Raw genomic sequence first — 27,631 nt, forward strand, 5'->3', positions numbered from 1 at the left:
GAAAAAGACTTTAACAAAAGTTTCTATTATATTAAAATTTTGAAGAATTTATACGGTTTAGTAGCTCATGACTCGAAAAACTTGGCGAGATTAGTTTAAAATAAAATAAGAAGATTAAAAATAGATCACACTATATTGACGGCCCCCGCATATGTTTAAAGGACCATGATATACACCTGGAATGTCCACACTCTTGATAGAGAGGGCCCAGTATACGCGCGGATATATTGGAGAAATACATGGCAGGCACTACCGCCATACATCAGCGTTATTTGCGACCATACCCCGATGGAAAACAAGAGTGAACAGACCAAGGACGACCGCCTAGAAAGAGAATATGATCGCTGTCCCGCCCATGATATTGAAATCATTCTGGGAGATTTTATTGCGGACAAATTTCTACAAAAATGTTTCCAGAGACAAATGTTAATAAAATAATTACAAACAAATTATTTTGAAATAATTTGTATAGAAATACAATTCTGGTAAGATTTTTTGTAGAAATTGTATTTTAGATAAAATTTTTATAAAAAAAAGTTTTACTTTAACAGAATTTTGACCAAATTTTGTATTGAAAATAAATTGTTTACAAAAAAGATGTTGTTTCATTGTTTTTCAAGTCGAGTTTAATGACCAAGCGAATGCAACACCCAAAGGAGAGATGTTAAATGAGTCTTGAAGAAAAGAAATTGCGAGTTCCTCAGACAAGGCAGGACACATGTCACTCCACTGGTGGACGCGTTTCGATAATTGGGTTTCTTTATCTCATCGAAACCATCGTGAACTATGTCCGTCCGTTTGACCGGCGTACAGTTCACAGCCTGTTGTTCGTAGTACTTATAGTTGAGATCATAAGCACAAATCCTTTGTGAAATCTCAACTACTACTACCAGACTGTTCGTTGTAAGCTTCTTCACTGAGCAATATCTCTTCAAACAAAATCCAACTTCCCTCTATGGCCTTGCATTCATTTTATACCTTTGTCAACGTGGCAAGCTCCGTCTGCCGACGTCAACATGATCACCACACATGTGGTGGATTTTGTTTTGGAGACGAGCTTTTCATCTTTTTCATCTTGAAGAAAAGACTCATTAAACAATCTCTCCTTTGGGTGTTGCATTCGCTTGGTCATTAAGCTCGACTTGAAAAACAATGAAACAAAAATTGACTCGCATGACAGGCTTTAAAAAAGCCAAACATATGATAAACTCAAAAAATATTTTAACAAAAAATTTTGAAATATATTGCAAATTTTTTAGATGTTCGCTTTAAAGCCAGACTGTAGGTCATATGACATTTTTTCTATCCTATTTGTTTATTCCAATATTTCCAAACATTGCAAATAATCGTCATCAGGAAATTTCGTCGTCAGAAAAGCTGAAATTCCCTGCTGACGATCTTTGGCGATGCATCAAATTATTAGAAAAAACATACATTTATAATAAAAAACTATTAACATTGGTAATAATTTCTTCTTTTGGACAAATAAAATTTATAAAATTTTCTATATGAAAAATGTTAACAAAATTTTTAATAGAAATATTTTGACAAAAATTTCAAAATACAATGAATATTGTTTAAATGTCCGATTTAAAACAAGAGTTTAGGTCATATGACTTTTTTTTCTTTTTATCGTATCTGCTTATTTCAATATTTCGAAACATCGCCTATAATCGTCATCAGGAAATTTCGTCGTCAGAAAAGCTGAAATTGCCTGATGACGATTTTTGGCGATGCATCCAATTATTAGAAAAAACATACCTATATAATAAAAAACTATTAACCTTGGTTATAATTTCTCACACATGATCTCAAACCTGACTAAAAGCGATGAATTTTTGTAAAAAAAAGTTTCGTATGAAAATATGTAAAAAAAAATGATAATATTTTCTGTAAGAAAGATTTTAACAAAAGCTTTAATAGAAATATTGTAACAAAAAAATGTCAATATATTGAAAATTGTTTAGATGTTCGCTTTAAAGCCAGAGTTTAGGTCAAATAATTTTTTTTTATCGTATCTGCTTATTCCAATATTTCGAAACATCGCTGATAATCGTCATCAGGAAATTTCGTCGTCAGAAAAGTTGAAATTCACTGATGATGACCTTTGGCGATGCATCAAATTATTAGAAAAAAAATTCATACATATATAATAACAAAACTATTAACCTTGGTAATAATTTTTCACACATGATCTCGAGCGATGAATTTATGACAAAAAAGTTTTCTATGCAAATATGTAACAAAATTGATAACCATTGCTATAAAAAGATTTTTACACCATTTTGAATAGAAATATTTTAACAAAAAAATTTTCAATACATTGAAAATTGTTTAGATGTTCGCTTTAAAACCAGAGTTTAGGTCTTATGAAATTTTTTTATCGTATCTGTTTATTAAAATATTTCGAAACATTGCCGATAATGCTCATCAGGAAAGCTGAAATTCCCTGATGACGACTATCGAGGATACAGCAAATTATTAGACAAAACATCCATATATTTTAAAAAAATATCAACACATAATCTCAAGCCAGACCAAAAGCCATTAACAAATAAAATTTTGCGTAAATTTTCGGTAGAAATAAAATTTTGATAAAATTGCTTTGGCCAAATGTTTTCACAATTTAGTAAAAAATGTATTTTTCTGAGAAAAAAATTCTTTCAAAAAATTCTATATAGAAAGGCTTGGACAAAATTTGGTCACAAAAATAATTTTGGTTATAGTTTCTAAGAAAACAAACTACCAAAATAATTTTTTTTTAAAATTTTATATACAAAAACGTATGCTTGGGAAAACTATAGCAAAAATGGTTCCACTATTTTTATAGAAATTGTTTTATAAAAAAAGTTGACACTACATGTCTTGACATGACTGTAAAACTCTCTAATTTGTTCATAAACATTCGATAAAAAAAACAGCAGGGAGCTTGGCGAGGATCGCTACCTCCACATACCAATGTGGCTTCAACAACACCAACAAGAAAATGGCATCTGCCACGGAGTTCACAGATTGTCCAGATCTCCTTCTGAACTGTCGAAGAAAAATTAATTGTGGTAAAACAAGTAAAAAGGCAATTATTCGGCCGGGCCGAACCACCACCCAAACCATCTTTGTCAAAATCCGGTGACAAATGCATACCTTATTTCCCATAGCAGCTGCATCGAAATATGTTCCGATTTGGACCAAATACTTATAAGTCATTGTCATTGTTGAACTGTGTATAACAAAATATTGGTCTTTTAAGTAGCTATATATCTAAAAATAAACCAATCTGAACCATATACGACACGGATGTCGAAAAGCCTCACATAAGTCACTGTGTCAAATTGCAGTGAAATCGGATTATAAATGCGCCTTGTATGCGGCCATTACTTTAAATCGATATATCGGTCAATATGACAGATATTTCCAAATCTAGATCTAGACCAAGTTTTAGAAAAATGTCGAAGAGCCTAACACAACTCACTGTCCCAAATTTCGGCGAAATCGGATAATAAATACGTATTTTATGGCCTCAAAACCTTAAATCGAGAGATCGGTCTATATGGCAGCTATATTGAAATCTGGATCGAACTGGGCCAAATTGAAGAAGGACGTCGAAGGTCCTAACACAACTCACTGTCCCAAATTTCAGCGACACCGGACAATAAATGCGCCTTTTATGGGCCCAAAACCTTAAATCGAGAGATCGGTCTATATGGCAGCTATATCCAAATCTGGACCGATCTGGGCCAAATTGAAGAAGGATGTCGAAGGCCCGAACAAAACTCACTGTCCCAAATTTTGGCAAAATCGGACAATAAATGCGCCTTTTATGGGCGCAAGACCTTAAATCGAGAAATCGGTCTATATGGCAGCTATATTCAAATCTTGACCAATTTAGGCCAAATTTAAGAAATATGTTGAAGGGCCTAACACAACTCACTGTCCCAAATTTCAGCAAAAATCGGATAATAAATTTGGCTTTTATGGGCCTAAGACCCTTAATCGGCGGATAGGTCTATAAGACAGTTATATCCAAATCTGGACCCATCTAGGTCAAATTAAAGAAATATGTTGAAGATGCTAAAACAACTCACTGTCCCACATTTCAGAAAAATCGGATAATAAATGTGGCTTTTATGGGCCAAAGATCCTAAATCGGCGGATCGGTCTATATGGTATAGATATAGTCCGATATAGTCCATCTTCGAACTTAAGCTGCTTTTGGACAAAAAAAGAATCTCTGCAAAATTTCAGCTCAATCTCTCTATTTTTAAAGACTGTAGCGTGATTTCAACAGACAGACGGACGGACATGCCTAAATCATAGTGTGAAAAGAGTTTTTATGATTTCTCCACTCATCATCAAGTTGTGGAAATAAATCCGAATGCCTGAGAGCGTACTACCCGTTAACAATTGTAATGTGGGGCAGAAAGTAGGAGCATGTAACTCTAGCCAAAGTATGCAGACCTGTTGAATTAGAAAATGATGATAAGTTTGTATTAAGCTTGTCTTGATCTTTGTGACACCGTACCTGCTGTAGGAAAAAAAACATTAAAATTTTAGTTTGTTAATCCATTTTCTTTGCAAATGAAAAAGGGAAGCCATGGATCGCAACATACATAAACCACTATGGGACGCGTTTCGTCTTTGGTTAGAAGACTTTTCAACCATATTAGGTGTGACTACTTCAAGGTCCGTACGTTGGTATGGCACACTCGACAAACCTGTCTATTAGCTGTACTTTTCCCAATGTGTTTTCGTGTAATGACAGATTTTTTGTCTGCAACAATTACATTACTTCCATGGTATGCACATGATTCTGTACATCTGTTGGAAGTTGTATTGATGGCTTCCATTTGCAAAGACTATCACTGATCGTTGAGCTCGTCTTAAAAGAAAAACAAATAAAAATTGTAATGGAAGTGAGAAAACATGAAAAATGTTCAACATTACTAGTATGAATTTAATATATCTTCTTTATATGTATAGAAAAAGTATTTTTCTTCAATGTGTGTAGGTGTATTACTGTTTTTCAAGATCGGTTAGTCTAGTTTTTAGCCAACGCAGCATTGACAATTTTAGATAGGTTTTAATTTAATGTAGTGCAAACTGTGAGTTATCGGCAGTTATCGATAGCTCTTCTATATGACAATGTAATGTCGAATTGCCTTGTATTACTTATAGAGAGATAAAGTTCCTCATATCGAAGTCTTTTATAAGTGCTTACGAATGCCTATTTTTAGTTAAGGCCTGATTCTGCTCAAGTAAAAGTAGCGTCAATTTAGTAAAACCTGTCAGCTGATTTCGAAGATAAGCGAATACTTAACTAGCTGAGAAATCTATTAAGAATCTATTCAACAACTCCCAGCTGTGGAATATGACTTTGTTGCTGTGTGTGATTGGGTTTATGTGTGTTGCTGTCATCATCCAATGGCTTTGCTAAAATATGCTTTTTATTGTTGTTTATTGATTTAATATCCACTGACATATGTATGTATGTATATATTGAAATTATTAAATTACATATTTTTTTTCTGGCTGTTGCTTTTGAGGTTTTTGTTTTGTTTTGTTTTTTTTTTTTTATTATTATTATTTTAATTTTATAGTTGTGTTCTTTAGTTATCATTAAATTATAAAATGTTCTTGTTATGTTAGTTTATTATTAATTTATTATTTATCAATGTGTTGTTATTATAAGCTTTTTATTATTTTTATGTGTTATCATTATCGTAATTATAATTATACTTTGTTTTTTTTTTTTATTTTATTAAATATGTAAGTGTTATCATTATAATTTAATTCAATTAATTTGTATATCATCATTCATTTATAATAGCAATAATAATAATAATAATATAGTAATAATATTTAATTCATAGATACTAAACTCTAATGTCTATAATAATTTAGTTACAAAATACAGCAAGTCGTTGAACAGCATCTACTGGAACCACCTTTACTTTTTTGTCTTTGATCTAAGAAGAGGTACAGAAAAAGAGAGCAAATGTAAAGAAAAACACAATTAATAAAGTTCTGGTGTTTTCTTTGGCGTTTACGGCTCCTTTCGCTTACCTTGTGAATTGGGTTCTGGTAAATTATCACGCGGTACTAAATGCATAACAGTCGTCTTGCCCAGCGGCAAGCCCAATGCACCCAATGTTACGTTACAATGTAAAAATCTACCTTGGTAAATAAGTCGCAAAATTTCGGCCTTTGAAACAGCTTCTCGCTCCCAATCTGCAATGAAGAAAAGAGAGGAAAAATATTATATTTACAATTCGATAGGCAGGTGTTGTTTATAATTTTGTTTAATTTTTGTTCATAGGGAGGTAACCTAAAAGTCATTTTGGTACATAAAGACCATTACAAAATTTAGTCACTTTGGCATAACATCGCCCAGAGGACTAGTTCCATAGACCACCAGGCTTTTAATTTTATGTTATATAGAGAGGACTTCCTTAATTTCAAATATAATCTTCTTCTTATATACAACATGTAAGAGCGTGTTAAGTTCGATCGGGCCGAATCTTCTATACCCTACACCATGGAACGCATTTATCGAGTTCTATGCGCGGTATCTCTTTTTAGGAAAACAAAGAATATTGAATAAGAACAGTTATGCTATTAGAGCTATATCAAGTTATAGTCCGATTCGGCCCATAAATGAATGCTGAACATTGTAAAAGTCATTGTGTAATATTTCAGTTCATTGTAGGGGCTCAAGAAGCCAAGTCGGGAGATAGGTTTATATGGGAGCTACATCAAAACATAAACCGATTTAAACTATACTTAGCGCAGTTGTTGGAAGTGATACCAAAACACTATGTGCAAAATTTAAGTCAAATCGGAAGAGAATTGCGCCCTCTAGAGGCTCAAGAAGTCAAGACCCAAGATCGGTTTATCTGGTAGCTATATCAAAACATTTACCGATTTGGCCCATTTAAAATCCCAACCGACCTACACTAATAAAAAGTATTTGTGCAAAATTTCAAGCGGCTAGCTTTACTCCTTCGCAAGTTAGTGTGCTTTCAACAGACAGACGAATGGACGGACAGTCGGACGGACATGGCTAGATCGACTTAAAATGACATGACGATCATGAATATATATACTTTATGGGGTCTCAGACGCATATTTCGAGGTTTTACAAGCAGAATGACGAAATTAGTATACCCCCATCCTATGGTGGAGGGAATAAAAACCAATTTGTGTTTGTTTGTTTGTGTGTTCCTTATAAACTCATAAACGGCTGCACACGATTTTCTCGAAATTTTCACAGATGGTGCATAATGATCCCGTGGTGAAACTAGGGTACTACATTTTTTGATATCTGAAGGGGGGCGGACCCTCCCCCTTTCCCTAATTTTCATAAACGCCAGATCTCGGAGATGGGTGATACGATTTAAGTGAAATTTTGTGTGCTCTCTTATAGTAACCTACAAACAAAAATTTGCTATTCAAATTTCGGATAGGGTAGCTAGGGGGGAGGCCCCACCTCAAAACCTTCCAAATATATATATACACCAATCACAACAATATTTGAACTCAAATTAAAGGTATTTAGGATAAGAAAACGTATCTGATATCCAATTGTCGGACCAAGTGATTGAGGGATCACCCCAACCCCCACAACACCCTTAAAACGGACATATTTACCGACCATGGCACTATGGGAATCAAATAAAAGGTATTTGCGAGTAGAATACAAATCTGATATCCAAATGTGGGAGCAAGTTTCTGGGGGTCCAACCCTTCCCCAAAACACCCCCCAAACAAGACCTATTTACTGACCATCGCAATATGGGGCTCAAATAAACGTTTTTGGGAGAAGAATATGAATTTAATATCCAAATGTAGGACCATGTATTTAGGGCATCACCCCTTCCCCAAAACATCCCCCGATTTGATAACCAATTTTGGTTATCAAATTCGAAGTCAAGTCCCCTTGCAAACGTTGCTAGCATTAGGAGGGAAAAACCACCGCTGGCGTTCAGCGTCATAGGCGGACATGCTAACCTCTGCGCTACGGTGGCCTCCAACAGTGGTGGTGTAGGGTATACAAATGTTGGTAGAGTTGTAGCCCCTCCCCACGGAAAATGTCTACCTACGCCAATGATTGCAATTCAAATTCTTAATTGAAACTTGAACATTAATTGTGTTTTGATAGCAAATAAACATTGACTGGCTCTTTGAGCACAAAAGAAAATGGTTGTTTTTCAAATTGAGCGTAAAATGTACGTGAAATGTCATATGACATAAATTCAAGGATAATCCTTTTCGACATCGAAACGCAACCATAGAGTGCCCATATTGCTGATGTGGCACACAGAAAACAAGCGACCAACCAATCGAAAAGATTAGCCTTGTAGAAAATGCCAATAGTTATGGCATGTTATTAACATTTATTTATTAAGTTCACGTACCATAACAATTACTTAAAATCCATTTTAGTTTGAAAAATGTCACATCACGAAAGACAAGGGGTGATGGCCAGCTGGGAAGGAGGACAAAAAAAAACTGACCAATGTTACAAATGGGACACCGAATTTTTATTGGTTTCAACCTAATGCCACATGGCATGACACACCAGAGGTATACGGCTAGCAATCTTGTTGGAAGGAAAGCAAAATGAAAAAGGATAAAAAGAACTGAAACACACCAAAATATGGTACTACGTGTGCAACATGGCCTATTAGTTGGCAACGTTTCACTATGGTTTACTCCAAGGCAAGCTTTGAGAGTATTGCAACATTGGTTGAGAGAGAGAGAGGTAGAGCGGTTAAACGAAAAATGGGAAAGGGTAAGGCAACATAGCAATGTCTGAAAAAAAAATCCTTGGAGAGTACATATGCAAGAAGTTACAACATGTGAAAAGCATATAGCCTACATTTATATCGAAAATATTTGTGGCTAAGTAGAATTGAATGAATGGTTATGGAAGTTTGTGCATGTGCGTATGCTTGTGTGCAGAGTATATAGTACTCAAAGGAATGCGGTACTCCGCGTGAACATTGCAGACATTTCAACAAAGCTCACATACTTTCCATGTACACGGGAAACATTGTTAACAAATGAAACATCAGTTTATTATGCCTCTGTTAAGCAGATTAAACAGAGGCGTGAAAATAAATGGGGATTTTACATATTCTTGAATGCTGTCTAGGATTTTGTGTTATTAACCTATCTAGGTGTTACTGGTTATGTTCACTCCATTTATTCAGAATTTTTTTTAAGCATGACATTAATAATTTGTGGGGCGATATTGCAAAAGGGCCACTGGTAAAATCACATGTCGTACATTAGCTGCATACTGCAATTGTCGGACATATGTATAATGCTATATGGTTTTGTAGTCTGGTGGACGGCTCTCTACTGTTAAATATTCAGCCGCACCAAAGAATGGCTTGTGTTTGTTTTTTTATTTTTCTTTTGTCCTAGGTGTGCTTAGACCTTTGTCCCAAAAGTTGACCTCAAATTTGTGTTACAGGAACTTAATAAAGGTATACCATATTCCATCGAAACTGAGGGTGTGCATTTGATATAAAGGCAATTTTAAACAAGCCATTTTGTATTAGAGTAGTCAATCATTCACCAAACAATTTTTTGTGTTAATTCGTATCTTGTTCCATGTAATTTATTATTAAAATTATTATTTTTCATTGAAGTTGTTTCAACTGAGAAGTCATTTATTATTAAATATTAATACTTAAGAAAAAATGTTTATAATATTTTAAGTTAAACAAGTAAAAAAATAAATCGATCTGAATCATGTACGACACGGATGTCGAAAACACAACTCACGGTCCCAAATTTCGGCGAAATCGGACAAAAAATTCGCCTTTTATGGCCCTAAAACATTAAATCGAGAGATCGGTCTATATGACAGCTATATGCAAATCTTGATCGATCTACAAATATGTCACTGTCCCAAATTTTGGCGACATCGGACAATAAATGCGACTTTAATGGGCCCAAAACCTTAAAATGAGAAATTAGTCTATATGGCAGCTATATTTAAATCTGGACCGATCTGGGCCAAATTCAAGAAGAATGTCGAAGGGCTTAACTTAACTCACTGTCCCAAATTTCAGCAAAATCGGATAATAAATGTGGCTTTTATGGGCATAAGACCCTAAATCGGCGGATCAGTCTATATTACCGCTATATCCAATTCTGGACCGATCTGGGCCAAATTGAAGAAGGATGTCAAAGGTCCTAACACAACTCACTGTCCCAAATTTTAATGAAATTGGACAAAAAATGCGCCTTTTATGGGCTCAAAACCTTAAATCGAGAGATCAGTCTATATGGCAGCCATATCCAAATCTGCACCGATCTATGCTATATCGAGGGGCTTAATTTAACTCACTATCCCAAATTTCAGCAAAATCGGATAAAAAATGTGGCTTTTATGGGCTCAAAACCTTAAATTGAGAGATCGGTCTATATGGAAGCTATATTTAAATCAGGACCGACCTGGGCCAAATTGAAGAAGGATGTCGAAGGTCCTAACACAATTGTCCGAAATTTCAGCAAAATCGGATAATAAATGTGGCTTTTATGGGCCTTGACCCTAAATCGGGGGATCGGTCTTTATGCCAGCTATATCCAAATCTGGACCGATCTGGGCCAAATTGACGAAGGATGTCAAGGGGCCTAACACAACTCATTGTTCAAAATTTCAGCAAAATCGGATAATAAATGTGGATAACAATCGAATAATTATGGGCCTAAAACCCTAAATCGGCAGATCGGTCTATAGGGGGGCTATATCAAGATATAGTCCGATATAGCCCATCCTCGAACTTAACCTGCTAATGGTCAAAAAACGAATCTGTGCAAAGTTGCAGCTCAATATCTCTATTTTTATCGGAAATGGATATTTTAATGTGTTTCAAACGGAGTTATAAAATAAATATACCCCCATCCTTCGGTGGTGGGTATAAAAAGGAAGCAAAGTTCAATTTAATATTGTAACATAATTTCAACTCAAATTTTTACGAATTATAAGCAGATCACACTGGGTAACTGAAATTCTTTCAGAGTATGTATATTGTAGAATTATTTCAATGTTTTGATACACAATTACATTAAATGCCTTCCATTTTCGCGCAATTCCATTAAGGTTTTGTATTATTATGCGCTTTATGCTATATATAAACAAAAAATGGTTGTTGTTGTTGTTTTCGCACATTGTGATGGATATTTGTTTATCGCGTAAATATTACCAAGCAATGTTTTTGCCTTCGAAAATCTTGTTGTGTTTTCTTGTACCTGGCAGCCGTTTGTGTGTTGCTCTAATGATTTCTGCCATGATTCATACCAGCATTTTTGTACTGAAACTTTTCACTTCCCGAGTTTACCATCCGCACTCGTTCGAGCTGCTCAACATGCTGACTGCTCTTTGCTCAGTCAAAACAAACAAGTAAAAAAGCATTAAGTTCGGACAGGCCGAACTTTGGATACCCACCACCTCGGTAAGCCCCTTTCGTCACAATTTGGTGAAAAGTGGATAACTTATGCACTCGAATTCGGCACGGACATTGAATTGTCTAATAAATATAAGTCACTGTTTATATAAAATATAAACCAAACCGAAAAATATACGACACGAATTTCGAAAAGCCTAAAATAAGTCACTGCGTCAAATTTCAACCAAATCGAATAATAAATGCCCTAATTGGTCTATATGGCAGCTATATCTATATAGACTGATCTGACTCATATTTGGGTCGGATGTCGGGAGGCTTAAAACAACTCAGACCCATAATCGGCATATCGGTCTATATGACTGCTATATCTAAATATAGTTCGATCTGAAAAATATTTGAGGCGGATGCCGGAAGGCTTAAACAAACTCATTGTTTAAAATTTCAGCGAAATCGGATAAAAAGTAAAGCTTTGTGGGATTCAAACCATTTATCGGCAGATCGGTCTATATGACAGCTATATAAATATAATCCGATCTGAATCTTATTTGGGTCAGATGTCGGGAGGTCCTAAACTACTCATTGTTTAAAATTTCAGCGAAATCGGATAAAAAATAAAACATTTATGGGCATTAGACCCTTTATCGGCAGATCGGTCTATATAGCAGCTATATCCAAATATGGTCCGATTTGGCCCGTTCAAAAACTTAACCAACGTGCATCAAAAATATCTATCTGTGACAAATTTCAGCTCAATATATCAATTTTTGAAGGCTGTAGAGTGATTACAACAGACGGACGGACAGACGAACAGACACATGGACATCGTTTAATCGTCTTAAAATTTTACGACGATCCCAAATATATATGTGTTGCAAACGAAATGACTAAATGAATATACCCCCTATCCCACGGTGGTGGGTATAAAAAGGAAAAAATGTTGCGTGTGAGAATGAGTCTATACTAGTGACGAGCACACAATTGAATTTATTTGCTGTACTATGGGTCTGCTTGGGATTATTTTCTTGTGTATGTACAATGTAATGCGTAATAGAGTATTTTTGCCAACATATATACGCTCAAATACTCCGCCTTACTCTGTAGTAGGAGAGACACAAGAGAATATTTATTGGTCCAATACACGAATAATCGTTTGCAGCTATCTAAGAACTTTTGCAATTAAAAAATTTTTGGCTTTGCAACAAATGGAAGGCCCTTAAACCATAGACGAAGCTGCTAGAGGGTTTACAAAAAACAAAGTTAGTTGCGTTCATTAATATTACGTTTATGGCTAACGTTTGATATGTTCAAGCGAAACGTTACACGGTTACAATAAAAGCAATACTTCGTGACAAAAGTATTTTGTTTGTCGTAAAAATTTTCTTAACGTTTAATTTTTTTGCGTGCGGACGAATGAAGATGCTTTCGCACAGATACTTTTTATTGATGTAGGTTGCTGGAGATTGCAAATGGGCCATATCGGTTTAGATTTGAATATAGTCTCCCTATTAACCGACCTCCGGTTTTTATTTCTTGAGCTTCTAGGACCTGCGTTTTCATCCAATTTGACTGATATTTGGCATAAAGACATCTGCTTTGACTCTCAACACGTGCTAAGTATGATCGAAATCGTACTATAAACTGATATAGTTGTTGTTGCAGCAGTGTTTTATACACTGAGGCGGCAGCCCTTGCCGATGAAGAACTCCATCGGGTCAATCCGGTGCGTACAACCGTCTGCCATAGAATTGGATATAGTCCCCATGGGCTAAGCTCCCCCAGAAAAGTTTAAGCTCATCCCAGATTTTTTAAAATTTCAATGTTTTTGAAAATATTGGCTTATTTTATTGCTATTCAAAGGGTTTTAGTCCCCCCAGAAAGATAGACTGCCTTTGTTAATGGTTTGACTTTTTGAGCCTCTATAAGTCTAAATTTTTGTCCGATTTGGCTGAAATTTTGTACGCAAAGTACATTTATACCCTCCAATATCCCTACCAAATCCCGCCTAGATAGGTTCATACATTGATATTGCCCCCACATAAATCAATGCCCGGATTTTTCTTCATGAACCCCAAGAAGCCTTAATTTTCGTTCGATTTTACTGAAAATTTGTATAGAAAAGTACGTTTATACCTTCCAAGATCTATACCAAATCCCGTCCAGATAGGCTTTTAAAGTATATAGGCCCCATATAAACTGATTCCCGGATTTGATTTCGTGAGCGCCTGGATGCCGCAAATGTCATACAATTTTGCAGAAATTTTGCACGGGGTGTTGTGTTACAACTTTTTCGTGCGGCTCAAATTTGTCCATAACCTGATACAGCTCCCCCATAAACCGATCTCCCGATTTGACATCTTAAACTTCTCGAAGCCCTAATATATGCCCGATTTGACTGAATTTGTTCACATAGTGTTCCGTTAAGACCATGCTAAGTACGTTTTAAATCGGTCTGAAAACTTATATAGCTTCCCTATAAACCATTATCCCAATTGGTCTTCTATTGCGCCTACAAGCTTAAATTTTTGCCCGATTTGGCAGAAATTTGGAACATAAAGTTTTCATATGTCCTCCAACTAAGTTCATTTGTGTAAAATTTTAGCATGGTGGCCTTGGAGTGTACTCTGTACAGTTTGGACTGGGTATATGGATAAGGTTAATGTATCACTGCTGTGTGTATCAAGCGGATAACTTTCCATGCGATGGGAAGAAGACTTATTCCTCTGTAGTTGGTACACACTATCTTGTCTCCTTTCTTGGGAATAAGACAAAGTATACTGAGGTTCCAATCACAGGCAAATTGTTCTTCCAGCCAGTTCGCGTAGCCAGACTGTGGCATACGCCTTAACAACGAGTCGCCTCCGGCCTTAAATAGTTCAGAGGGCAAGCCATCAGCACTTTCTGCCTTGTTGTTTTCCAGCCGGGTCACTACTACGCTGGCTGGATTTGGCAACATTTTCACGGAAGAAGAATAGATATGAACCGTTTAAGGATGCAACCTATCTACACGGTTTAATTCTAATCAATAACTCCCTACTAAACTCGCCATCTCTGGCAACTCATATCCGACCCAAACTAATATACGCTTTACGTCCACTTTTCACGAGGTTTAACTAAAACAGAGGTGTGTGTAGGTGCGACCCAAAAGTAGTTTACTGGGCAAATTCTATGTCATCAATGTGAATGAATGTGAGTGCATGAGTGTGTTATATGCGAGAGTATGTCAACGGTATTATGTGTGTGTGTGTGTGTGTGTGTGAGTGTGTAAGGCATATTTGTCTGGGACAAATAAATCAGGATAAGCGGTGAGCGGCAAATGCAGCGCCTTCATTAGTGGACGACAAATGAATATAAAATAGTCCCATTTTGTGCTCAACTGTGGCTGCGAGGATGATACTCTCGCGCGCGACCTATGTGTGTATCTCCGAGGCGGATAGTGGGGAGGAACATACTATTCGTGTGTGTGTGGCCTCCGCTCGCTATCTGTGTGTATATGGTTTGTCAAAGGAGTTAAAGGAATGTATGGGGCAGTATTAGTGAGTGTGTGCACATGTATGGGGATATTTGTATAATGTTAATAAAAATGATAAGGCAGACATTTACAAGAGAACCGTTTGCCCGTTGGTTGGCAAAAGGGCGACGAGATGTAAAAGGGGTTAAACATGGCATAGCCAAAAGACACATACAATACCATAACCGACAGACAATGACAGTATACCGCACACACTTACAAACATACAGTCATACAGTTGCAATACTGGGCACAACACAATTGAGTTAACTTTATTATTATCTGGGGACCCCTCTATTGTGGCTGGCTGACTGGTCCTTGCCTCTGACTGACTGCCTGAATGTTTGGTTTGGTTGGATGACTGGGTTGATTTGTTTAAAGGAGAAAAGTAAAATAAAAGAAAAAAAACAACGTTATTTTTAAATGCCATCCTCCTTTCGTAGTCAGACAACTCAGGCTATTTGAAAAGTCCTTTTGGCAGAGCAGCAATAAAAATGTCTGTACGCTTGGTTGCCTCTGTGGAGTGACATTTGTCGACTGCAAAGGACAAATACTCATTTAGTATTGGTGGCTGATGCTAAAGCGCTCCCAACTGATGTTTCCATTTAATTTCCCACTCGTTTGTGCTGATGAGTGTTGAAAAATCAAACCAAACTTAATGAAATTGTTTTAAGGAAAACGTGTTCAAAATATCAGATTTAAATATTTAATAATGATTTCATTGTAGCACACACACACACACACCCCAAGTGAAGGTATGTCTGTTCTTCAAAAGGATTAACAGGCTTTGAAGTTAAAATTTCCTAAAAGCCATTGTGGTTTTGTTGGTGGAGTAGATGTTTGTGGACGCAGCGGTAAAACCATTTTAAAAGAGATTATATTTCAGACTTCTAAGGAATTACAATTAAGTTAAGCACCTGATGGTAAGTAGATCCTTTTATCTTTGCTTCCATAAGGCACAGAGCACTAATGTTATCAATAAGCATTGATAAAGGCTAACTTAATCTGTTTTGCCATTTGAAGGGCTTATGAAGAGTTAAGGATATAATTTAAATACAATGAGACGTGATAACAAGCATTTTGATATATTTTGCTTCCTAATTGAAAGATTAAACATTTTTTGCATAAATAAACTAGCTGAACCCGGCCCGCTCCACCGCGCCTTCTTTTACTTTATATGGAACAAAATTATTCTTGAAATAATTATTTTCGACAATTAAAGAGCTCTTAGTGAAATACCATGCTATGAAAATAGTATATGTATATCGCTCGATTAACAGAGTAATAATTTAAGCTTCGATATTAGATTCATGATTTATACGAAATTTTTTTTTAGATACTGTAATAGATCAAAGTTTGGTGAGGGTGTTTTTAGCCTTTAGAAATTTAGCCACAAAAAAGCCCATAGTAAGAAGTGGAGAGTTGAAATCAGAATCGCATTGTCAATCTAGCTTAACATCTGCGCCTCTGTGGCCACCTCCATCTATTCAAAATCCGCTTGTTTTAAAAAGTTATTTTGGTTTAGATCAGGTGCTATGATCCATGGATCACAAATCACAAACAAATTGTCAATTACAATCAGAATGAATTTTCATCACCTGGCCTTGTTTATAGTTTGTTAACGCGTTTGTAATACAGCAGGCAAAATATCGATGGCACTATCAATATTTTGTCTGTTATCTGAATATCGATTCATATTTTTCCTATCAATACTATCGGCAAATTAAAAGCTTTTGGAAAAGTGGACAAAAATAAGCGATCCCACACAGAACGCATCCCATAAGATACCTTTATGCGCCTATAGAGGGCGCAATTTTCTTCTAATTGATCTAAAATTTTGTACATGATTCCTCTATGCCTCCAACTGACTTTATTAAATTTGGTTTCATTCGGTCTGTGCATTGGTATTGCTTCTATATAAATCAATTTCCTGATTTTTACTTCTCATTTTCGTTTGTAGTTGATGGGAAAGTAACGATGGTATCGATACTATCAATATTTGGTATCGCTAATTTGGCAACTCTAGTTTGTAATGGCCCGTTTACATGGCACATCTGATGCACGGTCATCGGCAATTGAGAGAGCTTTATTGTTTTTTTTTTTGTTGTCTTACACGTTTGAAACCTCCTTCGACATACGGCCTTCTGTAAGGGAAGGCCTTATATTTTTGGACATGCCTTGTTAGATAGCAAGTAACAAGGAAGGTCTTTGGCATGTCTTGTATCTGCAAAATTAGGCTATTTGGAAGCAGCTTTTACTCCTGAAGTTTGCCGCTGTGAAGGTGTATGCGTCTAATATACACATCACCATCAGTCATGGCTGAAAAATCAAAATCGTTTGATTTTTTCGATAAATGGCGTCTATCAATTACCGTTAACAAAGAAATGTGTAATCATTAATTGACAGATATTGAAAAGCACGTTCTGTGCTATATTAAGTTTAAAAAGGAAATTAGTATGATTAGTATGAAAAATTAAATAAAAACAAAAAATAAAAAAGACAATTAAAAGCGTGCTAAGTTCGGCCGGCCGAATCTTATATACCCTCCACCATGGATTGCATTTGTCGAGTTCTTTTCCCGGCATCTCTTCTTAGGCAAAAAAGGATATAAGAAAAGATTTGCTCTGCTATTAGCGCGATATCAAGATATGGCCGGTTTGGAACACAATTATATTATATGTTGGAGACCTGTGTAAAATGTCAGCCAGTTCGAATAAGAATTGGGCCCTTTGGGGGCTCAAGAAATAAAATAGAGAGATCGATTTATATGGGAGCTGTATCGGGCTATAGACCGATTCAGACCATAATAAACGCGTATGTTGATGGTCATGAGAGGATCCGTCGTACAAAACTTCAGGCAAATCGGATAATAATTGCGATCTCTAGAGGCTCAAGAAGTCAAGATCCCAGATCGGCTTATATGGAAGCTATATCAGGCCATGAACCGATTTGAACCTTATTTGACACAGTTGTTGAAAGTAAGAATAAAATACGTCATGCAAACTTTCAGCCAAATCGGATAGGAATTGCCCCCTCTAGAAGCTTAAGAAGTCAAGTCCCCAGATCTGTTTATATGACAGCTATATCAGGTTATGAACCGGTTTGAACCATACTTGGCACAGTTGTTGGATAGCATAAATACTTCGTGCAAAAATTCATTCAAATCGGATAAGAATTGCGCCCTCTAGAGGCTCAAGAAGTCAAGACCCAAGATCGATTTATATGGCAGCTATATCAAAACATGGACCGATATGGCCCATTTACCATACCAACCGACCTACACCAATAAGAAGTATTTGTGCAAAATTTCAAGCAGTTAGCTTTACTCCTTCGGAAGTTAGCGTGCTTTCGACAGACAGGCGGACATGGCTAGTTCGACGATCAAGAATATATATACTTTATGGGGTCTTAGACGAATATTTCGAGGAGTTACAAACAGAATGACGAAATAAGTATATCCCCATCGTATGGTGCTATCGATATTTTGCCAGCTCTAATCTCTCAAGGAAACTCTTTCTCTCTCTATCTCTCTCTCTCTATTATCTCTACCACAATTTTACTATTAAAAACACCTCTACTACTAAAGTAACACACCCAAGCATGTATTGCTTGTCAATAACTATGACGACAATGATAATGATGACAAATGACATGACATTGCCATGTACGAGTATGCGAAACTTGTATGGAGATCTAAAATGACGTTTACAAGTTATGCTTGAAAGAAAAACAAAACCAAACAAAAGGTAAAGCTAAAAGCAAAACAAATTCACTATGGCCAACACAAAAAACATTGGCCAAGACCATGAAATTGCAGTTCAACAACAATAAGCAAGTCTTGGTTGTTATTTTTAGTCAAACGTTGGCGTAGAGTAGAGTTTTTTTATGTTTAAAAATTCATTGACATTAAAATGCAATGCAATGAATAAAAAAAAAACACAATAAGAATTTCTCAGCTTTGGACAAAGTCATTGCTTTGGGGGCGAGTCATTTATTGTTTATATATTGCAGTTGAGTAATTTTTGTGTTGGTTTTTATTCGTTTGTTTCGTAATTGCCAACAATGAATTAAATTGCAGCAATGCGTAATGGGAAGGTAGGCAAGTTAGCCGCAGTTAAATGGCCTTTTACCATTTGTTGTTAAGACAATTAATTATTTGTGCTGTAAATAGAGCCACCAACATGTTTGTTGGTTGTTTTTGCTTTGTCAGCATTGTACTAGTAGACCGATTAAGATTACCATAAAGAAATACAACAACAATGGTCAGACCCGCAAAAACTCCCATTGAAGCGAGGTGAATGACTTTCGGTCAAGTAAGAAAAGCAAATGTTGGCTTTCCTGCGCTTACCTGTGGTTTTTTGATGAAATTTAATTTTGTGGGTTTGTGCATTCGCTTTTTTGTTTGTGTGTGTGTGTTTTTTTTTTGATTCCACACAAATGAATTAAGCTTTTATGGATTATAAATGTGACTCGTTGCTGGGAGAGGTGATTCAACTTTTTTGCTTGATTGCATTTAACTTTCACTTGAGATTATGAGAGATCATCTCTATTTACATGGGGTATTAATGATTGCATCTTTGATTTGGAAATGTAGTAAGAGAAAGAAATTTTAATCTTATACATAAACAGATTTTCACAGACTGTGTAGGTTGGTCTGGAAGGAAACATAGGCTATATAATTTTTTGATATCGGGAGGGAGCGGACCCTCCCCCTTACCCCATAAGTACTACCCAAAAATATAAGTGGACCGATCGCGACAATATGAGATACAAATGAAAGGTATTCGAGAGTAAATAGCAAATTTTGCCCATGAACATTCCATAAGGAACAGGGGGAAATTTCTCACATATCAATGAGTGCAGTCCGATTCAAATTTAAGCTCAATGATAAGGGACCTCCTTTTTTTTAGCCTAGTCCGAACGGCGTACCGCAGTGCGACACCCCTTTGGAGAGAAGTTTTAAATGGCATAGTACCTCACAAATGTTGCCAGCATTAGGAAAATTTTTTTCTGATGGTCTCGCCACGATTCGAACCCAGACGTTCAGCGTCACAGGCGGACATGCTAACCTCTGCGCTACGGTGGGCTCTGTAGAGTAGAGTACGAATTTCATAATAAAAATTGGGTCCAAGTACCTGAGGGGCCGCCCCAGCCCCAAAACCCCTTAATATAGGTTTATTTGACGACCATGAGACTCAAATGAAAGGTCTTCGGGAGTAGATTACGAATATGTTCAGCAAGTAGGAATAGGCTTTATAATTTGTTGATAACGGAAGGGAGCCGACCCTCCATCGTTACCCCAAAAACACCACCCAAAATCAAAAGTGGACCGATAAGGACAATATGGGTATCAAATAAAAAGTATGCGGGAGTACATAACGAATCTGGCATACAAATTCATGTCGAAGTATAGGGGTCACCCCACTCCCTCAAAAACGCCCAAAATTTCCATATTAGCCAATCATGGATATATGGGACTCAGTTTGTTTGTTCCGTATAGACTAAAAAACGGCAGAAATGATTTTCTCGAAATTTTCGCATATTGTTTAGGTTGTTTTGGAAGGAAACATAGGCTATATAATTTTTCGGTATCGAAAGGGGGACGGACGCTCCCCCTTATGCAAAAAACTCAACCCAAAATCAAAAGTGGAGCGATCGAGACAATATAGGTATCAAATAAAAGGTATTGGAGAGTAGATTAAAAATTTCATAATAAAAGTTGGGTCCAACTACCTGAGGAGCCGCCCCAGCCCCAAAACCCCTTAATAAAGGTTTATTTGACGACCATGACAACATAGGATACAAATGATAGGTGTTCGGGAGTAGATTACGGATATGGTCAGGAAATAGGAATAGGCTTTCTTATGCATTGACAACGGAAAGGGGCGAACACTGCACAGTTACCCCAAAAACACCACCTAATATCAAAAGTGGACCGATAAGGACAATATGGGTATCAAATGAAAAGTTTGCGGGAGTAAATAACGAATCACGGATATATGGGACTCGCTTTGTTCTGTATAGACTGAAAAACGGCATAACCGATTTTCTCTAAATTTTCGCATATTGTGTAGGTTGGTCTGGAAGGAAACATAGTCTATATAATTTTTCGGTATCGGAAGGGGGACAAACGCTACCTCTTATGCCAAAACACAGTCCAAATAAAAAATTTGAGTCTAAATACCTCCCTCCCAACCCCAAAACTCCCTCAACCAGACATATTGGACGTTCATTTCAATATGGGGCTCAAATGAAAGGTATTCGGGCGTAGATTTCGAATCTGGCATTCAACATCAGATCGAAGTATAGGGGGTTACGCCACCCCTCAAAAACGCATTAGACCCCTTTTGACTATATGATACTTGGCTGAACCGATTTTCTTAAAATTTTCATAGATTGTGCACGTTTGTCTGGAAGGAAACACAAACTATATAATTTTAAGATATCGGGTGTAAGCGGACCCTCCACCTTACCCCAAAAACGCCACCCATATCCGAAAGTGTAAATATGGGATTCAAATGAAAAGTATTAGGCCGTAGATCAATAATATGGCATAAAACATTAGGTCCAAGTAATGGGAGGTCGGCCACCCCCAAATACCCCCACATGGGCATATTAGCCGACCATGGCTGTATGGGACTCAAATGAAAGGTATTAGGGAGTAGATTTCGAATATGACATTAAAATTTGCGTTTAAGTCTAGGAGGCGCTTTTCCTCCTAAAGATACATCGAAAGGGTTATTTGACCCATTATGACAATATGGGATTCAAATGAAAGATATTTGAGAGTAGAAAACGAATTTGATATCTAATTTTGGAGCCAAGTGTTTTGGGGCACGCCCTACAGCACCCCTTAAAATGAACTTAATTTCCGTTGGAAATAAAGAACGAATTTGAATTCTATTTTCAATGCAAAATGCCGGTGGCCACCCCAGGCCCAAAACACCCTCCAAACGATTCATATTTACCGGTCATGGCAATATGGGGCTCAAATTGAAGAGATTTGGAAGTGAAGCACGAATTTTATATCCATAAGGTTTACTAATCTAGTCATACCATTTATAACTCCTCGAAATATTGATCTGCGATCATCAAGTATATATTGGGTTGCCCAAAAAGTAATTGCGGGTTTTTCATATAGTCGGCGTTGACAAATTTTTTCACAGCTTGTGACTCTGTAATTGCATTCTTTCTTCTGTCAGTTATCAGCTGTTACTTTTAGCTTGCTTTAGAAAAAAAAGTATAAAAAAAAGTATATTTGATTAAATTTCATTCTAGGTTTAATTAAAAATGCATTTACTTTCTTTTAAAAAATCCGCAATTACTTTTTGGGCAACCCAATATAATGTTGACCGTTTTAACATTTAAAATAGATCTAGCCATCTTCATCCCTCCGTTCTTCCACCTGTCGAAATCGCGTTAGTGGTGGAACGAATGAAGATATCCGTTTGAAAGTTTGCACACATACTTCTTATTGATGTACGTCGTTGGAGAAGGCAAACGGGCAATATCGGTTAAAATTTCGATAAAGCTCCCATTTAAACGGATTTCCGGTTTTGACTTCTTGAGTCTTTAGAGGCCTCAATTTTTATTCGATTTGGATAAAATTCGGTAAAGACTTGATACAGTTTCCATATAAAACTATCACCCTATTAGTCTTCTAAGGGTAGCCGAGTTGGTAACGTGTTTGTATTACCAGTGCAGCTTGGATTGCCTTGGTCTGTCGCTATAGTGGTATCACAATGGACTTAAAATTGTCTAAGTGAGTCTGTAAAGGACTGCCACTCTTACCTAACCTACCTAACCGTTAGTGTTCTACGTCCCCGAGAAGCATAATTTTTGCCTGATGTGGCAGTAATTTGTCACTTAAAGTGCACATGATTCCTTTTACATATTTACAAACAAATTTTGCCCATTAACATTCCACTAAGGAACAGGGGCAAACTTCTCACATATTAATGAGTGCAAGCCGATTCAAGTATAAGCTCAATGATAAGGGCCTCCTTTTTATAGCCTAGTCCGAACGGCGTGCCACAGTGCGACATCTCTTTGGAGAGACGTTTTTACATGGCATAGTACCTCACAAATATTGCTAGCATTAGGAGGGGAAAACTACCGCTGAAAAATTTTTTTCTGATGGGCCCACCAGGATTCGAACACAGGCGTTCAGCGTCATAGGCGGAAATGCTAACCTCTGCGCTACGGTGGCCTCCTTGTGTAAGTTCAGTTGTGTAAATTTGTTCCAAAATCCATGGTGGTGAGTTCTCAAGATTCTGCCCGGCCGAACGTAGCACGTTCTTACTGGTTTAACGCCGAAAAAGACAAGAGCCATTGCAACACTTAAGTGATCTCTTATCTAACACTAGAAGATTGTAAATTGAAAAATTATTGTTTTAAATATTAAAGCTTTAAGTAACACTGACATAACCTTAATCGCCATAGAATAACCCATCTTTAGTTTATCAGGAAGATCTATTTTTTCCCAAGTATTTAACGTTTCTTATTTTTTAACCCCCTATTACATATTTTTGGGGGGTTTTCCTTTAATATATGTACTGCTGTAAGCTTAAAAGGTTATGGCGCTCTATCTTTCACCAGAAGTAGCAATAGGATTTACAACTTGTCCTAGGGGATTTCATGGAAATACGGACTTTGTCCATTTCTATGTCCAGAAACAAACCACAAAAACTACATTGTACTAAAGTTTGCTGCAATTGTTAGCTTTGCACAATAGTTGTCTATCTATCTGTGTGTCCTGTTTTACCGTTGCTATTGTTGCCTTTTCATTGTACTGTCCGTATTGTCATGGTAGTTAATGCAAGCATTTTGTGATAATGTTTTCTTCCTAAAATGAACATTTCATCCTGTTTTACCATATCAAACCACAAAGCAACAACAATAAAACGCACTTTCTCCCTTTTGTACATTTGCACAAAGTTTTCTATGTTTCGATGTTGACAAACATTTGAAGATGGTCATTGTCACTGGCACGTTGTTGCCACCACTATGTTGTGATGCACAGCGATCAACGGATGATGTGACTGCCAGTATCACTTAGTTACTAACTACCTGTTAGGACATAAAATGAAGCGGAAATATTGCAAGCTATGCAATTACACAGAGCTAAAGCAAATGTTCATGTTTAGCAATTGGAAATCGGGATTTGGTGAAAACATTTGTAAAGGTTCTAGGAATCACAATATTTCTACTGTATGTCACATATTGCATATGTAAAAGTCGCCTTGCCTCTAGCGTTGAAAGCGGCGCCTACACTGATAGAAAAAGGAGGATACTTTGCCAATATAGGATGGTATTATTTTGTTCGTAGAGGCCACCGTGATGCAGAGGTTAGCATTGTGATAGATTATTCCAAAGACGTATGTTGCTAATACAAAAATGTCGTTCAGACATAAGACTCCGTCTTCTAAAAGGTATTAACTTTCTTCCTCTATCAGATTGGGCAAATCTCAGTCTCTCACACAAATATCTGGATTTCTTTTCCACCATAACCTTATGGATACAGATAATTAATAATCTGGTATTTAGAAGAGTTGAAACTAAGTCCAAATAGATAATCTACATATTGCAAAACATGATGATTCCTTTTTAAATCCTACACATAATTGACTACACACAAGTGGACCTATAAACGAGCCTTGGGGAACCCCCTTAGGTACGAACAAGGGGTTAGATAATATATACATACAGATTCCGGTCTATCGCTCAGATATGACATAATCAGACTCCTTGCCGTTAATGTGAAGTTAAAAAAAATTTCGTAGTTTCATACACAAATTCAGGTGATCAACCGTGTCGAAAGCTTTGGAGTGATCCAAAAGAACCAGAAAACCAATTTTATTCTCATCAATGTCATTTCTGATGGATTCAGCCACTTCAACCAAAGCAATAATGCAACTATGATCAGAACGGAAGCCGTATTGTCTTTCTGACAACAGGGACTCTTGGTGAAGATATACCGACATCTGTCCATGAAGGATTTTCACGAAAACCTTAGAGAGGATAGCATAGAATTGATATCAGCCGATAATCAACGTTGGATTTGGGAATGGGGATAATCTTGGATTTGGGAAACTGGAGCTCAAAATTGTATTAAACAGGTACGTAAAGTATGGTAGGAGATATGGAAGTAACATTCGTACAAATCTCGGATCAACTCCGTCCAAACCAATTGCATTTGACTTAACACGGACAAAACTCTCATAAACTTCTTCCTTCCTCATGGCTAACACATCTAAACTCAAAAGGACTGCACCCATCCTCATCACTTTAAAATTGCGTGTCAGTTTGTATATCGGGTATGCTTACGAAGGTCCTGTTGAGTTCCATGGGGATCTAGCCATGGTATCGAGTGTTTGATTTGGGTTTATCCACTTCGATGTCATGTATCACCTTCCACTTACTCTTTGAGCCCACTGCGCAATCAAATCTTGAAGAATAATACCCTATTGTAGCCGCATTAAAAAAACTGTTAACTTTCTTCTTGGTTCTTCAGCTCTGGAGCCTTGAAACGCTTCCATCCACTGAACCATGGCTATGTTTTGGCCGAAGCCCTTTTAATCCGTATTGGAACTGTTGCATCATGGAGACGTAATATGTTATCCGTCATGAAAGCCGTCTGCTGATCGACAGTTAAAAGTGTAAATATGTCATCCCAGTTCACCTGGTAGACCATACCAAATAAATGTTCACAATTCAATTATTATTGGTAAACATTTTTAATATCATTTGGTATCTATTAAATACCAAACGGATGGCGGTGAAAATGGGAATAGAACAAACTCTAAGGACGTTATCTATATCAAAAACATTATAGTTTCTTAATAAATGATGCTGCGTTGGTGTATTCATATTAAAACAACTTCCGGTAATCAATGGATATGGATTAAATTGCTGAATACAAAGAATCGAGGTTGATTAAGCTATAACATTTCGAGTATTTTTGTAATTTTTTAATTGTAATTACTAGTATTAACATCATAATCGAATTTACATAAGATTAACATTATTTTTAAAGATTTTTCTTATCTTGGTTCATTAGGGAGTGAAATATTCAATAACGGTTTGGTTCTAAAACCAATAACCACTTGATACTAAAACCAGTAACAAATTGGTATTAAAACCAATACCAGTGCGGTGATGACGGTAGGACCAAATGGTACTAATCATTTTATATTTCATTCATAACATACGGTATTGCTTTTTTACCATATGGTGTTGCTTTACTATCAATACCGTATCGTACTGAAAGGAGCACATTTTGTATTAACTTTACTCAGGGTGTAGCAGAAGAGAACTGGGCAAAAAACACACCACGTCCATGGGATTTACTTAAAAAATGTGACGTTTGTTGCCATAAGAACTGAGTCTGTTGGAGCTGGGAAACCTGATACATTATAAGATGCTTGAAGAGGTAAAAAAAGAACAGAGTTTTTGTGCCAAATTTCAGCCAAATCGGATTTAAAATTAGGCTACTAGCGGCTGAAGAAGTCAAAAATGGGGAAGGGTTTATATGAGGTCTGTGCCCAAATCTGAACTGATATGGCCCATTTGCAATCCTCAACGATCTACATCGATAAGAAGTATCTGTGCAAAATTTCAAACGAATATGTTTATTCGGACGGAAGGCTAGATCGACTCAGAATGTCTAGACGATGAAGAATCTATTATTATTTTATAAAAATGAAATTGTTGCGCATAAACTCAAAAAAGGCTGAACCGATTTTCATGAAATTTTCACAGGTGTTAGAGTTTGGACTCCCGGTGAAAATTGGGTACTAATATCCGAAGGGGGTCCGGACGCTCCCCCATACCCCAATTTTCAAAAACGCCACATTCCGGAGATTGGTGCACCGATTTAAGCGAAATTTTGTATGCCACCTTATGGTACACCCAAAATATATAAATTTTTGGGTTAAATAACCTGGGGGGACGCCCCATCCCAAAACCCACCCGGACGAACATGTTTACCGATTGGGACAATATGAGTATCAAATGAAAGGTATTTTAGAGTAGAGTACGAACTTGGTATATAAATTTTGCCAAAAGCGTTCGGGGGGTACCCCCGCCCCCAAAAAACCCTCCAACAGGACTCTTCACCGCTTTGGGTAATATGGGTATCAAATGACAGATATTTTAAAGTAGAACACAAATCTGAAAAACAAATTTATTCATTAGTTGTCTAAGGGGCCTCCCCACCCCCTAAAACCCACCGATTGGGACAATATGGACAATATGTGTACCAATTGGTGCAATATGGGTATCAAACGGAAGGTATTTAAGAGCAGAGTACGAACTTGGTATACAAAATTTAGTCCAAAGTGTTCGGGGGGTTCCCCACCCCCAAAATACCTCCAAGAGGTCTCTTTTACCGCTTTGCGCAATATGGGTATCAAATGAAAGGTATTTAAAAGAAGAGTACAAATCCGACATACCAATGTATTCATTGGTGTCTGAGGGCCATCACCAAACTAGAGTAAGAATCAGTTATATCAAAATTATTCCTTAGTATCTGAGGCGCCTCCACACCCTCCAAAATCCCCCAGCAGGGCTTATTTTCCAATTGTGACAATATGGATATCAAATTAAAGGTGTTTGGAAGCTGAATACACATCTGTTATAATTTGGTCCAAGGTGTCTACGGAGCCTCCCTAATCCCAAAACCCCTTAAACAGGCATGAATGTC

General features: G+C 36.8%; 1 protein-coding gene across 2 annotated transcripts in view; it reads right to left on the minus strand.

Annotated features, from left to right (window-relative positions):
* Positions 1 to 3,867: 3,867 nt before the first annotated feature.
* The window catches only part of LOC106085674 (box A-binding factor), a 393,172-nt gene continuing 369,408 nt past the window's right edge, over positions 3,868 to 27,631 (minus strand). For both annotated transcript variants that reach the window (XM_059366513.1, XM_059366511.1), the window contains exons 4-5: positions 6,061 to 6,225; positions 3,868 to 5,963 (exon numbers count right to left, since the gene is read on the minus strand). In XM_059366513.1, the coding sequence (XP_059222496.1) occupies positions 5,899 to 5,963; positions 6,061 to 6,225 (230 nt within the window). In that variant the 3' untranslated portion in view covers positions 3,868 to 5,898. The remainder of the gene's footprint in view (positions 5,964 to 6,060; positions 6,226 to 27,631) is intronic.

The sequence above is a fragment of the Stomoxys calcitrans genome, chromosome 4 (assembly GCF_963082655.1).
Source record: "Stomoxys calcitrans chromosome 4, idStoCalc2.1, whole genome shotgun sequence".
NCBI classification, from domain to species: Eukaryota; Metazoa; Arthropoda; class Insecta; order Diptera; family Muscidae; genus Stomoxys; species Stomoxys calcitrans.